Consider the following 15,080-nt stretch of genomic DNA (forward strand, 5'->3'; position numbering starts at 1 on the left):
TATCAGAGATGAAGAGATGGAGTGAGAGAGAGAGAAATGTGAAAATGAAGCTCTGCCCTCAAAGGGGAGCAAGTTGATCTTATATACCAGTAGTTAGTTACAATAGACAAGAGATACAGAGAGAGAAACAGAATAACAAACTAACTACCTAACCTCTTAAGACTAACTAACAAATAACAGAAAGTGGTTAATCTAGGCTATCTCTAACAATTTCACACAAAAACAGATAATTGGGCTTCTTTTGAAGACATATATCTTCTAAGAACTTAGTGGCCCATGGGTTCCCAAGCCCGCGGTAGTTCCAACTTAAGACACTCATGATGTATCGTGGGCCTGAACACCAGAGCCCACCTTTTCCACGTTTTTTGAAAGCCCATCCAATTCCACCAAAGTGACTTCATCGTTGATATTTGTCATAGTAACATTTGGAACAATAGAGGGTCCACCTTTAGCCAAAGTACTCACACGTCTCTTTATTGATTCTAAAATGGATAAATCCATATCAGAATTAAATAAAGCATTATTCTCCATAACTACCATCGTTGGCTCATTAAGGACCGAAGTCAACTCACCATCACGTCCATAATTTGTGGTGATCCCATGTATATTGCCTTGATGATTTTCCCCCACATTAATATCCTCTGAATGTGGCCGTGTATCATGTTGCTCATTAATGCCAGGATATTCTCTGTGATGCTCCTCCGATTGACTGTGTGCTGAAGGATTTGCTTGCCGTAGCCATGGTGAGGCAGTGAGAAAATTACTTCTCTTGGGGGGAGCCTTCATGAACAATACGTAAGGCTTAATAATGTTCTCAGGAGGTGTGTCATATATTGTTGGATAATAATTCTCTGAATGTCCCATTAAGCCATAAATAAAACAAAACATAGGAACTTTTTCGTATTTAAAATTTTCCCAGAAAAACTCACCATCGCGTTTGCGAAATTTCATCCCCCGTTTCAACGGATTAACAAGAGGAACAACCACTCTAACTCGAAGATAGTCACGCCAAATGCCATTAAAATTGTTTGGATCTGAACTGATGAAAGTTCCTATGTAGTTAGCAGCCTTGTAGATCACCTATTCCGTTTTGAAGCCAGTATGGAGATCGTGTATTTGCACCCACATGTCAAGAGTTTCAATCTCAATAGTTTTAGGATTGTCACCTACCTTCAGCTGTTTGAGAAGCAGTTGTTGTTGGAATTATTTACTAGGATCTTGGATTTACTAACAAGTATGTTATTTAACATCCTAAATATGAACTTCTAAAACGATATGAAATAAACACATATAAAGTATAAGAAACTTTACAATGGTTGCAGCGGAATATAATGTCGCCTTCCACTCAGATCTCTAACCCTTTTATCCTTTCTGTAACAAAGTATCACCAATATCTGAGTCTGAATCTCCTTCCCTTGAATCTGGATTCTTCACAGCCTTACACATTATGATTGAGTACCACTTGATGTGTGTGAGCACTCACTCATTCACTATAGGCTCAGTTTAGAAGAGAGGAAGAGAGAGAGAGAGAATGTGATTTCGGCTAGGGTTAGGAAGGAGGCTCAAATTTTATCTGAAGGAATGAGATGCATCATCTTTTCCCTAAAGCCATCACTACCTATTTATAGGAAACCACCTAGTGTTAGGTTAGATTTAATTAGCATTAAAATATTAGTAAAATAAATGGTAAAATCCATACATAGTGGCCGGCCATGGAATGGATAATGGGCCCCACTTTGAAATTTCGCCATTTTCTCATTTTCTCATCTTATTTTCTCAAAAATGCTAATTTTCCAATTTAACCATTTAAATGCCAATTCTAATTATTTAATAACTAAAAATTAATCATTAAATAATATTGTCATTTAATATATTTATTAATTAGACTAATCAAAGTCTCTTAATTAACAAATTAAACCCTAAAAACTCTTTCTTTACAATTAAGTCCTTCCTTAGTGAAAATTTATAAACTAGACATATTCTAATTTTAGAATTATAATTGGTTAATCAAAATCAATAAACTGAGTCTTACAAGTAGTATTGTCTCAACTAGTATGGGGACCATGGGCCTATATATCTGAGCTTCCAATAAGCAGACCTAGAATTTACCAAGTAAATTCACTGACTTATTAATTCCTTGTTGCATCCACCATAGAACTTGTAATTGCACTCTCAGTTATATAGAACGCTCTATATGTTCTACGATATAGATACGCTATCAGCTATCCATTGTTATAATCCCAATAATCAATGATCCTCTATAGATGATTTACATTGTATAGGGATTAAATTACCGTTACACCCTTCAATGCATTTTATCCTTAAAACACTTAGCCACCTATAAATTATATTTCAGTGAACTAAACATAATCTCTGAAATGAGTACTGAACCATTTAGCTCTGTTTAGCCAAGCTCGAAGGAAATCATCATTTCACTTCTATGTCTAGAAAGAAGCTATAGATTCCATATCTATGTTCAGCGCTCCCACTCAATTGAACTACCATGTTCCCAAAATGTATGTATCACCCTGACCAAAAAGTAGGCTTAACTAACAAATCAAAGAACATGTATAATACTCTTGAGATCGAACCTAACCATCTCAGGATTAAGATCATTTGATCTAGGATCAACTAGGTGATATTGAATTGAATAGATATTACAGTAAGTTTAACATATCTTATTCAAAGTTAAATATCGGTCCCTTCCGATGCATACTCCATGCATCCAACCCAAGCTTTACTTTAACCAATGCCCTGGAAAGAACATAGCACTTATCCAAGGTGCAAGTAAACTATGTTGTAGATTATCAATCAGTTAAACCCTGTGTACTGATAAATCTAGAAATATATATTTAATCACATACTCTTTATTACTTTTCACTGTGTTGACGACACAATAAACAAGAATATAAATGTGATAAGGATTTGGATGAATTTATAAATCAAATAAACATAAATTATAACATGAACCAAATGACACACAAATAAGTGATGAAAATACTTCTGTTTCTTTATTGATATTTAAATAATAAAGATTACATTGAAATGGAGTTTTATTTAGGGCATAAAACCCAATAAACTCCCACTTGCACTAATGTAAAACAATCAGTACATTTCAATTAATCCTAAATTCTGACGGTGCTTTTCAAATGCAGTTCTTGCCAACACTTTGGTGAATGGATCAGCTAGGTTGTCCTCTTGTCCACTTTCTCCACCAATACATCCCCTCTTGCCACATACTCTCTGATGATGTGATATTTCCTTTCTATATGATTGCTTCTCTTGTGGCTTTGAGGCTCTTTACTGTTGGTTATGGATCCAGTGTTATCACAAAGCAAAACCAGTGGTTTTTCCATTTCAGGGACGACACCGAGTCCTGTGAAGAACTTACTAAGTCAGACAAGTTCTTTTCCAGCCTCTGCAGCAGCTATGTATTCTGCCTCCATGGTAGAATCTGAAATTGCGGTTTGTTTAGCACTTCTCCAAACCACTTCTCCACCCCCAAGAGTAAACACCATCCCAGATGTAGATTTCCTGTCATCAAGACATGCCTAGAAATCTGAATCGGTATAGCCTACGGGATTTAAAGCACCACCCTTGTAGACTAACACGAATTGCCTTGTACTCTTCAAATACTTCAAGATCTGCTTAACAGCATTCCAATGTTCCTGTCCTGGATTTGTCTGATATCTGCTCACAATTCCCAGTGCATAACAGATGTCAGGTCTAGTGCATAACATAGCATACATTAGACTTCCAACTGCTGAAGCATAAGGAACCCTTCTCATGTCCTCTATCTCTTGAGGATCAGTAGGGCACTGTTCCTTAGATAGACGAATACCAAATCTAGAAGGCATAGTTGCCCCTTTGGTGTTGATAATTAAGAATCTCTTTAAAACCTTATCTATGTAAGTTGTTTGAGAGAGAGCAAGGGCTCTGCTCTTCCGGTTTCTGATAATCTGAATACCGAGAACATAAGCAGCTTCACCCAAATCCTTCATTTCGAACTGAGTGTCTAGTCATTCCTTGATGTCAGTCATTTTCTTGATTTTGTTGCCAATAATCAAAATGTCGTCAACATAAAGGACCAGGAATGCTACCACTTGGTTTTCCTTGAGTTGGTAAACACAAGGTTCATCTTCATTCTGAAGAAAGTCGTAGGTCTTGATGATTTCATCAAACCTTTTGTTCCAGGAGCGAGAAGCTTGCTTAAGTCCATAAATTGACCTATTGAGTTTGCAAACTTTCTTATCCTGCCCTGTAAGAACATAGCCTTCTGGTTGCTCCATATAGATAATTTCTTCAAGAATTCTGTTAAGGAAAGTTGTCTTGACATCCATTTGTCAGATTTCATAATCGAAAGCGGCTACTATGGAGAGAAGAATTTTGATGGATTTGAGCATGGCGACCAGACTAAAAGTTTCCTCATAGTCCACACCTTCTCTTTGGGTGTAACCCTTGGCGACCAGTCTAGCTTTAAAAGTTTTGACTTCGCCTCCAACGTCTCTTTTCTTCTTGCAGACCCACTTACATCTGATTGGACGATAGTCATCGGGTGCGTCTACATATTCCCAGACTTTGTTCTTTTTCATGGAATCCATTTCTGAATCCATGCCGGCTGACCATTGTTTCTGTTATGGACTTTCCATTCCCTGTTTATAGGTTAATGGGTCGTCATCAATACCGTCACCAACGACCACATTGATTTCACCATCCAAGCCATAACGAGATGGTTTAGTAGAAACCCTCCCACTACGACGAGGAGCGGTGACCTTCTGAACATGAACTTTACTGGTAGTTCTCTCGGTTGTTTCAACCGAGGGAGTAGGATTATCCTCTACTTGAGTAGAAGATGATGGAACATTAGAAGGAGTTATATCTGAAAGAATTTCCTCCAATACTACTTTGCTTTGTGGTTTGAAATTCTTAATGTAGTCATCTTCAAGGAAAGTGGCGTTTGTGGAAACAAACACGTTATCATCCTTGCGACTATAAAATAGTCCACCCCTAGTCTCTTTAGAATTTCCAACAAACATGCAAACCTCAGTTCGCTTTTCAAGTTTGCCATCTTTCTTTCTTAAGACATGAGCAGGGCACCCCCAGATTCTGTAATGGCATAAACTAGGTGTACGACCATTCCATAATTCTAAAGGTGTCTTAGGGACTGATTTAGATGGAAAAACATTTAAAATGTCGGTCGCCATCTGAATTGCATATCCCCAAAAGGACGTAGGTAGAGTTGAGTAGCTAAGCATGGACCTAACCATTTCCAAAAGCATGTGATTTCTTCTTTCTACAACTCCATTTTGCTGTGGAGTGCTAGGGGTAGTCAATTGGGATTCAATGCCAAGTTCGATCAAATGATCTTTAAACTGCATATCCATATATTCTTTACCCCTATCAATTCGCTAGATCTTTAAGATTTTACCCAATTGGTTTTGAGTCAACACTAGAAATTCCTGAAACTTTTCAAACATTTCAGATTTCTTATACATAAGGTAAATATGAGCATATCTAGAGTAATCCTCAATGAAGTGACAAAGTACTCATAACCACCTCTAGCTTTGACATTCAGTGGTCCGCAAAGATCGGAATGTACTATAACATAATGAATAAAATAAAAATAAAAAACACACAATATCTCAAACCGGTTATAATTAAAATATAACTGGTTTTTTTATATTATATTTTTAGTTATTGTGTGTTATTATTTCTGTTATTTATTTTGTTACGAAGCTGGTTCTTTTCATATTTATGCTTCAGTATTTTTTCAAATTGATCCTCACCTTTTAAAAAAGAGTAATTTGCGGCAAACCCCCCCCCCCCCCCAACTATCAATTTACTTGCAAAAAACCATCCAACCTCAAATTTTGGTGGGAAAACTCTACAAAGTACTGTTCCGTTTACATTTTTAAGGTGTCGTCTGTCCAGCCTCGTTAAGTCCTAATTTTGCCCACGTGGCAATGACAGGTCACTAAAAAATTATCCTATGTGGCCATATTTTACAAAATAAAAATAAAAAAATTTAAGAGTAATTTGCGGCAAAACTCCCCCAACTATCAATTTACTTGCAAAAAACCATCTAACCTTAAAGTTTTTTGGATGGTTTTTTGCAAGTAAATTGATAGTTGGGGGGTTTTGTCGCAAATTTCTCTTAAAGTTTTAATTTTTATTTTGTAAAATATGGCCACATAGGATAATTTTTTAGTGACCTGTCATTGCCACGTGGGCAAAATTAGGACTTAACGAGGCTGGACAGACGACACCTTAAAAATGTAAACGGAACAGTACTTTGTAGGGTTTTCCCACCAAAATTTGAGGTTGGATGGTTTTTTGCAAGTAAATTGATAGTTGGGGGGGTTTTGCCGCAAATTACTCTTTTTTAAAAGGTAAGGATCAATTTGAAAAAATACCGAAGCATAAATATGAAAAGAACCAGCTCTGTAACAAAATAAATAACACAAATAATAACACACAATAACTAAAAATATAATATAAAAAAACTGATTATATTTTAATTATAACCAGATTGAGTTATTGTGTGTTATTTATTTTTATTCATTATGTTATAGAACCGGTTCTATTTTTATTATATCCGAGACATTTGATCCCCACTTTTTTTTTAAAAAAATTATAACCTATTTTATGAGGTATTATGTGTTATGAAGTATTTTATTGTGAAACTAGTTTTATCTTTAATTTATATTTTAGTGTTTTAAGAACTGATTTCTTCTTTGTTTTTAATTGTAATCGGTTTCAGTTATTGCGTGTTACTTGTTTATATTATTATGTTATAACTAGTTTGAGTTCTTTCGTGTTATTTATTTTTATTCATTATAACACTGTTATAGAACCGGTTCTATTTTAATTATAACTGGTTTGAGTTATTTTATGTTATTTATATTTATTTATTATGTTACAGAACCGGTTATATTTCAATTATAATCGTTTTGAGTTATTAGTTTTTATTCATATAATCGGGTATATTTTTAGTTATATATGAGACATTTACTTTGGTGACTTTTCCAGTGACTTTTCCAGCAACGTTGATTTTTCTAGCGACATTGACTTTTCCGTTGACTTTCCGACGACTTTTCCGACGAATTTTCTGGCGACCGTGATTTTTCCGGCAACTTTTCCGTTGCCGTTGACATTTCCGGTGCCTGCGACTTTTCTGGCAAAACTTATTATTATTTTACAAATATGGAATTTCTATTTTTTTTTCTTTTTTATAAAAATATGGCATAAAAAAAACCCATATAAATGTAAAAAAATAAAAAAACCCATATAAATGTAAAAAAAATAAAAAAGAAAACTCATAACCCTGTAGTGTTATTTATTTATGCCATAAAAAAGTAAACTATACCCTCACTTCCCATATGTATGAAAAACCCATAACCCTATAGTGTTATTTATTTATTTATGCATATGTAAAGAAGCTACTGAAACTATCAAAAATTTTGATTGAAGAAATGATTCAGTGTATATACCAAGTGGAGATCAACACAACTTATGTACTTGCCTTTGGGCACCACCTTCTCATCAGAAAAAGAAAAAAAAAAAGCCATATGTACTCTTTAACAAAGATTTGAACAGTCAAATATAAATTGAAATTATACTAAAAAAATGAGAACTTTGTGCGGATCAATGATTCCGATCACTGTGCTCATTTAGGCAATTGCGAATCTAGCTGCATTGTGACTGGTCCATCATTAACCAAACTGACCTATAAAATAAGAAAAATAGAAAGTGAAAATCTAGTAAGTGATCTCTACAGAATAGGTCAAAAACGATAACTCCAACAACAAACATAACACAAGGAAAACTGGACAAGGTAAGCTCACCTTCATCTTTGTTCCAAAGATACCATCTACACACAGCCCAACAAAAGGAAAGGAAGTCAACACAAAAACTGATGCAGGGTATTTCTTGCAATTAGAGTTTGGGTGGTTTATTAGATTTAATATAATTTTATGTAATTGAACATTAAATTGTAGCTTCTAAATGCCGTTTGTCTTTTTTATTGTTGTTGACTAAACAGGTCGTTTGGCCTTTATCTATTTGCGATCAGATCCTTTAAGGCAATTGAGTTTCTACAGCACTCATTTTATTTGAGTGGTGTTGAGAGAGAGGTAGAAGAACTCACTTGATCGAATTCCCAGAAGAAAGCCTCAGATATAAAATAAAAAAAAAAAAAAAAGAAAAGAAAAGAAAAATTACCTGTTTCACCACTGCTACTCCACTGTCTATTATTAAGATTGTTTTGTAAGGAGTAGTGTTAGTTGAGTTAGTTACAAATTCAGTTAGAGGTTGGTGAGAGTTTGTTAGGTAGTTCTCCTTCCTTGAATCATGTGTATAAATACTTGTATTCCTCTGTTTTGAATTAATGAAAAATTAGTTCATGTTTTTCATTCTCTTTCAATCTCTCTCTCCAGAAGCTAAAATAGTATCGGAGCCAACCGATTGGTGAGCTCTTGCTTTTGCTTTTCTTCTTCTTTTTTGTTCTCTCTGCTCCTCCATGGCTCGAGGAGGAGGAACTCAAACTTGAAGTAACAACAATGGAGCAGCTGAACACTCTAATCTTTTTGCAGCTCTCGATGAAAGTAACAAATTTCCCACCATTAATCCACGTAGCCCTTACTTCCTCTCCAGTGGTGACAATGCTTCTTCATCTCTGGTTCCTAAGATACGTATTGGTGCGGATAATTACAGTTCATGGCGAAGGTGAATGATGGTGGCATTGGCGAAAAACAAGATCAAGTTTATTAATAGAAAGATTTTCCAGAACCTGATAAAGATGATGAGGACTATGACTCATGGATCATATGCAACAGTTTGGTAATATCATGAATTTTCCCTTACAATTGCTGATAGTATCACGTACATGAAAAATGCCTCACGAATCTGATTTAAATTGCAAGAAAGATTCCACCGAAAGAATGCTCCTAGAATTTTTAAAGTGAAAAGATCAATGCAGAAGTTGACTCAGGGATCTAATGATGTGACATCATACTACACTCGACTTAAAGGATTGTGGGATTTGCTGCAAAAATACAGGCCACAACCTGTTTGTACCTGTGAAGCAATGAAAATCATTCAAGAGTACCAATATGAAGACAAGGTTCTTGATTGGACTCAATGAATCTTATCTCAAGACTAGATCTCAGATCCTACTTCAAGATCTTTTTCCTAATGTCAATAAGGCTTTTGCTTCCATAATCCTGGAGAAAAAACAGAGAGGAATCATCATTCCTTAAGCTGAAAACAACCAACCTTCAAATGACAATTCCAATCAATTTGCTGGAAGTACACATGACAATCGTGGCAACAACAGATCTGATAGTCACGTTCACAATCGTTGTGATCGATCTGACAATCGACCTACTTGTTCTCATTGTGGTATTCCTAGCTACACCATTGCGAAATGCTGTAGAATTCATGAATATTCCTTGGTCATCATTTAAATGGCAGATTTCCAAGGGAAACTCTTAATCAACCTATCAATCAGCAAGGCTGATCCTCTTGACAATTTCACAACAGGGAGTGAAATGAAGGAAGGCACTAATGAAGAACATGACCTGGCTGCACAGTGTCAAAGGTTGATGGCAATGCTAGCACAGAAAATACAAGGAACATCTTCCCAAACTCAGCAATCTGATCAGCCTATTGTATCAAATGTATCTAGTAAGGCATCTCTTATTCTCAAATCTAGTAGGATCATCGACACTAGTGCCACATATCATGTGTGCTCCAATCTTTCCTTATTTTATTCCATATAGAATAACCACAAAATTACATCAGTAAGTTTGCCAAATGAAACTAACACTAAAGTTTCTTTTGTTGGAAATGTTAAGTTTCGTAATATCATACTTACTAATGTTCTGTGTGTACCTGACTTCCAACATAATTTAATTTCTGTGTGTGCCTTGTCTAATTCAGGTAACTACTCTTTTCTTTCTCTTCCTCACAAATACATTGTTCAGGATATCACCAAGAATCAAGTGATTGGGATGGGTGAAAGGATTGACAATCTTTACTATATGTCTGAGCAAGAATCTCTTATTGTTTGTTCTATGTATAATTCCAATATAAGTGATGAGAATTTGTAGCTTTATAGACTTGGTCATGCCTCTTGTGTAAAGAACCATTCCTTAAATAAAAGCTTACAATTTCAATATTCATATTGTTCTGGCTTTCATTGTTCCATATGCCATTTTGCAAAACAAAGAAAGTTACCTATTGTTAGCAATCATAACATTTTCAAAATCTGTTTTGACCTAAATACATGTTGACATTTAGGGGGCATAAAATACTCAAACTGTTGAAGGCTTTAAATATTTTATCACTATTGTTGATAATTGTTCTAGGTACACATGGGTTCATCTCATTAAAAGCAAATTTGATGCTCAATTAGCTATACCAACCTTCATACATTTAGTAAAAACTCAATACAATGCCCAAATCAAAAGATTTAGGTCTGATAATGCCAAAGAGTAATAATTTCCCACTCTATTCTCATCCTCAGGCATTGTTTGCCCAAATTCTGTTGTGGAAAGGAAGCATCAACACTTATTAAATGTTGCTAGAGCCATTCTATTTCAATCTCATATTCCTTTACCATATTGGGGGGGAATGCATAAGCACTACAACCTACCTCATAAATAGAATTCCCACACCAAACCTTAAACACAAATCACCGTTTGAAATTTTGCATTCCAAAGTTCCTAGTTAAGAATATTTAAGGGCTTTTGGTTGTTTAGCCTATGCCTCTACTTTAGGTGCTGGAAGGTCAAAATTTTCCCCAAGGACTGCTACTTGTGTTTTCCTGGGATACCCTATCGATATGAAGGCTTACAAATTGCTTGATCTTAATACCAAAAAAGTGTTTTGTTCTACGGATGTTATTTGTCATGAGCATATCTTTCCTTTTGTGATCAATGGTCCTACGTCTTCTGAATTCTCTGATTTTTTTCAAGCTGATGCTTCCCAGAATTTCACAGAAAGTTCTCCTCAATCTCAACCAGCACCTTCCTCTTATGTTTCTAGTCCTGATGTCCTTGACATACTTGAATCTATTGTCACTAATAGACCAATAAGGCACACTCAAAAACAGTCTTATCTTCAAGACTATCACTGTTTTCTTTCTACTAACAGTGTTCACTCTCAAGTTTCCAAGTCTTCAACTTCTCATCCTCTTTCTGAGATTCTTGATTACAACAGGCTGTCACCAAAATTTCGAGCAACTGTGCTAGCAATCTCAATCCACTATGAGCCAGAATTTTTCCATCAAGCTAGAGGCGTACTTGTTTGGGACAATGCCATGGACAATGAGCTTGAAGCTTTGAGTCTAATGGCACATGGATTCTTGTTAGCCTTCCTGTTGATCACCATGCCATAGGATGCAAATGGATTTACAAGATTAAATACAATGTTGATGGATCTATTGAAAGGTTCAAGGAAAGACTGGTTGCCAAGGGTTTCAATCAACAAGAGCATTGACTGCAACGAAACTTTTGCTCCTGTTACCAAACTTGTTTCTGTGAAGCTCATCCTCGCTCTTGCTGCAATTCAAGGCTTGTTTTTACATCAATTGGATGTTAATAATGCTTTTCTCCATAGAGATCTGCATGAGAAAGTGTTTATGACTCTAACTCAAGTAAGATTGTTCATCCGATCCAATTCGCACTTTTTTGGTCAACAACATCCAATCCGCACTAAGTGCGGATTTTATATTTTGGATCGATTCCTATCCGCATAGCAGTTTAAATCCAATCCAATCCTTAATAGTGCCGATAGGATCGGTTATTTTGGATCGGTTACTTTTCCTTAATGATAAATTATTTAATATTTCATTAAAATGGAAAAAAATTAAAAAAAAAATATTGTTTTTTAATGTCCAACAATCATCTCTTTTCATCACCATTTACATACAAATCAAAACAATATACATATATGTCAGTATATATATACTCATCTCAGATGAAAAATAAATAAAATAATCATTACAATATATATTTAAATTTACACTAGAATATATATGTATCCATTACTAAAATAAATAAGCTAGTATATATATATCTAAATTTATGTGTATGTGTCATGGTGAATAAGTATGATTTTTCTCGTGTCTTCCATTATAAAAACAAATAAAATGCACCAACTCAATATATTACTAGAAAAGATTTTAGCAGGTTAAGAAATTAAAAGTTTGTATTTTTGTTTAATATTATTAGAAAATTAATATATATTATATATTATAATTTTTTAAAAATATACATAATTAAGTGTTGATTGGAATGGTTACTTTTTGAGGTCAAACAACATCTAATCCGCACAAGTGCAGATTTTAGATTTTCCAATCCAATCCAATTCGTGCAAGTGCGGATATCCACATTTTGCGGATTGAATTGGATTAGATCGTGCGGATTAGATTGAATCGAATACTTTGTGAACAATCCTAATCTCAAGGGTATAGTCCTAAGGGGGATTTATCTCCTAATGTTGTTTGCAAGCTGCAGAAATCCATATATGGTTTAAAGCAAGCTTCTACGCAATGGTTTGAGAAGTTTTCTACACACTTGCAGAAAGATTCCAACACTCAGCTAGATATTAACTATTAATGATCAACGAATGTGATCTACATGGGACTATCAACTAGATGCCCAAGTTTTCCATAGGTTTCTCGCGATCACATTCGTTGAATCATGTAAATTGTAGTATTTTTGTTTTTATATGTAATTTTGATCTGTTTTTTCATTTGTATTCAATTTGTCTGTGGCTAATTATATCAACACAAATAGAAGGTTGGTTTGGTGCTTTTAAATATCATATCGTATCAAAATTACTTATACTGAGATTGTTTTACCTGTCAACTACTTCTAATCTATTACAAACAAGTAAGACTACTGTGACTAGAAGGAAGTCCAGAGCAAAAGCATACCTTTTATTACGTCAGGATTATAAGATTTCTTGAACCTATCAACCAAAGAAGCATAAAAAGGCTCTGCTTTCTGGGGTGCCATTGCAACATGAAAATCTGGTTTGTTACCCTTCAAGAATCCGTACAATGTAAATTGACTCACTGCCACAAAAAAAAAAAAAAAACATTACAATCACCTCATCTTCTAATAATTCTCTTTACCTAGTAGAATTTCATATTTCTCAGTAGAATTTTTTTAAGAACAGTTTACCTAGTAGAATTTCATATTTCCTCTGCATTACCTGCAAAGATAAATAAACTAGATGAAAATTTAAACTTGAAATAATCTAAAAATGTCAGAGACAGAAAGAGAGTTGAAAATTACGTTTAGGTCCCATCCTCTGCCAGTATCCTCATTTGGGAACAATCTCATGTTCAAGACCTTCCGGCATCTACCAAGGATTATTATTGACTTTCTGTATTTTTAATAATAAAATTCGAAAAAAAAAAAGAGAGAATAGATTAGATTAGTAAAAGAAGAGTACATGTATTCGGCATCGGACTCGGAATCGGAGTCATGGATGCCGACGAGGACGAGCAGGCCCGGCCCAATCTGCGAAACAGTGCACCCTTCCACCTGAAATGAAATTGGTGACATTGGTGAGGGTGGTTGTGCGATAAACACGAATGATGTGAAAGAGTAGTAGTGCAGTGAGTGAGTGAGTGAGTGGCTGTAGCTGACCTCGACGCTGGCAGAGGCCACTCGCTGGACCACGGCTCGCATTGCCCTGACTGGCGCCTGTGGGTGGCTTCGCTTGATTCGTGTTGTAGCCAAAGAAGGAAGTAGAACGGAAACAGCGTACATAATGGTCTGTATGTGTACAATGTATATGCTAAGTATGACCCTTACTTTTGGTTGGAGCTAATAAGAGGAATCAAATGAGTTTTTATTTCATTATATGTATTTTAAAGTATTGGAAAAGGGAAATTTTACTATTTGACTCTAATAAAATACCCCATATCAAAATTTATACCTTCCATTAATTTGTACAAAACAATTCCACTATTACTCATTTCTACCCAAAATACCCCTCAAATTGAATTTTCCTATTCTCTCTCTCTTTCCCTCTCTTTCCCTCTCTCTTTCTCTCTCTGTCGTTTGCTATTCGAACGCTGCCCCACGACGACGACCCAACGACCCAATAACGCAATCCACGACCACGACCCCACTCCGGCCACCCACCCACGACCCTGACCCAACCCTCTCTCTATCTACTGTTCTCTTTCTCTCTTTCTCTCTTTCTCTCTGTCTATTGCTCTCGACATTGGAACCCAACCCACCCACACCCACGGCCGACATTGGAACCCAACAAATTTTCAGAGAAACCACCACGAACTGTCGCCACCACCAAGGTCCGTGTTCGTCGAAACAGAACAGAGGTCGTAACCACCAAAACCACGAACAGTCAAAGGTAAGTTTTTTTCTTATTAAAAAATAGAATTTTCATAGATTTGGATGGGAATTTGTGTATGTTATTCTGATTAGATTGTTTTAGGTTGTGTATACGAACTTGTGCTTGTTTTTCTGCATGTTAATCAGTAGTGTTTTATTGTTCAAACAAGTTATCGATGACATATCGATAGGTTATCGATATAATGTCGACAAGATTGAAAGTTGTTTGACCATTAGAATTGTCTGTGTTGTTAGTGTATGTCGATAGGATATCGTTGGTGTATCGATAGGATGTCGACCTTTTTTGGAATAAAAGTGCAGGTCTATAACGTCGATAGCCTATCGACCTTATGTCGATATCTTGTCGACCAGTTGATTGAATTGTTATGTAGTTGATATATGTTTGATAATGTCGATCGCATGTCGACATGATGTCGACCTTATGTCGACGATTTTTGTTTACTGCAAATATAATGTCGACAAGATTGAAAGTTGTTTGACCATTAGAATTGTCTGTGTTGTTAGTGTATGTCGATAGGATATCGTTGGTGTATCGATAGGATGTCGACCTTTTTTGGAATAAAAGTGCAGGTCTATAATGTCGATAGCATATCGACCTTATGTCGATATCTTGTCGACCAGTTGATTGAATTGTTATGTAGTTGATATATGTTTGATAATGTCGATCGCATGTCGACATGATGTCGA

At 35.5% G+C, this 15,080-nt stretch overlaps 1 protein-coding gene and 1 long non-coding RNA gene across 3 annotated transcripts; one reads left to right on the forward strand and one right to left on the reverse strand.

Moving 5' to 3' along the window:
* Positions 1-7,437: 7,437 nt before the first annotated feature.
* Positions 7,438-13,852, reverse strand: LOC115697936 (uncharacterized). Of its 2 annotated transcripts, XM_030625111.2 has the most exons (7): positions 13,662-13,852; positions 13,465-13,556; positions 13,305-13,371; positions 13,191-13,221; positions 12,941-13,081; positions 7,845-7,870; positions 7,438-7,726 (listed from the first exon to the last, which is right to left on the reverse strand). In XM_030625111.2, exons 1-7 carry the CDS (start codon positions 13,782-13,784, stop codon positions 7,667-7,669), a joined length of 540 nt encoding a protein of 179 aa, XP_030480971.1. In that variant the 5' UTR covers positions 13,785-13,852; the 3' UTR covers positions 7,438-7,666. The 2 variants fall into 2 exon arrangements, with proteins under 2 accessions (XP_030480971.1, XP_060974755.1); XM_061118772.1 differs by lacking the exon at positions 7,845-7,870.
* On the forward strand, positions 7,667-10,177 carry LOC133039815 (uncharacterized). The gene is made up of 2 exons (XR_009688726.1): positions 7,667-7,922; positions 8,042-10,177. It is a non-coding gene; the product is annotated as an uncharacterized LOC133039815 (long non-coding RNA).
* Positions 13,853-15,080: the final 1,228 nt, after the last annotated feature.

This window comes from Cannabis sativa, chromosome 7, assembly GCF_029168945.1.
Source record: "Cannabis sativa cultivar Pink pepper isolate KNU-18-1 chromosome 7, ASM2916894v1, whole genome shotgun sequence".
Lineage (NCBI taxonomy): Eukaryota > Viridiplantae > Streptophyta > Magnoliopsida > Rosales > Cannabaceae > Cannabis > Cannabis sativa.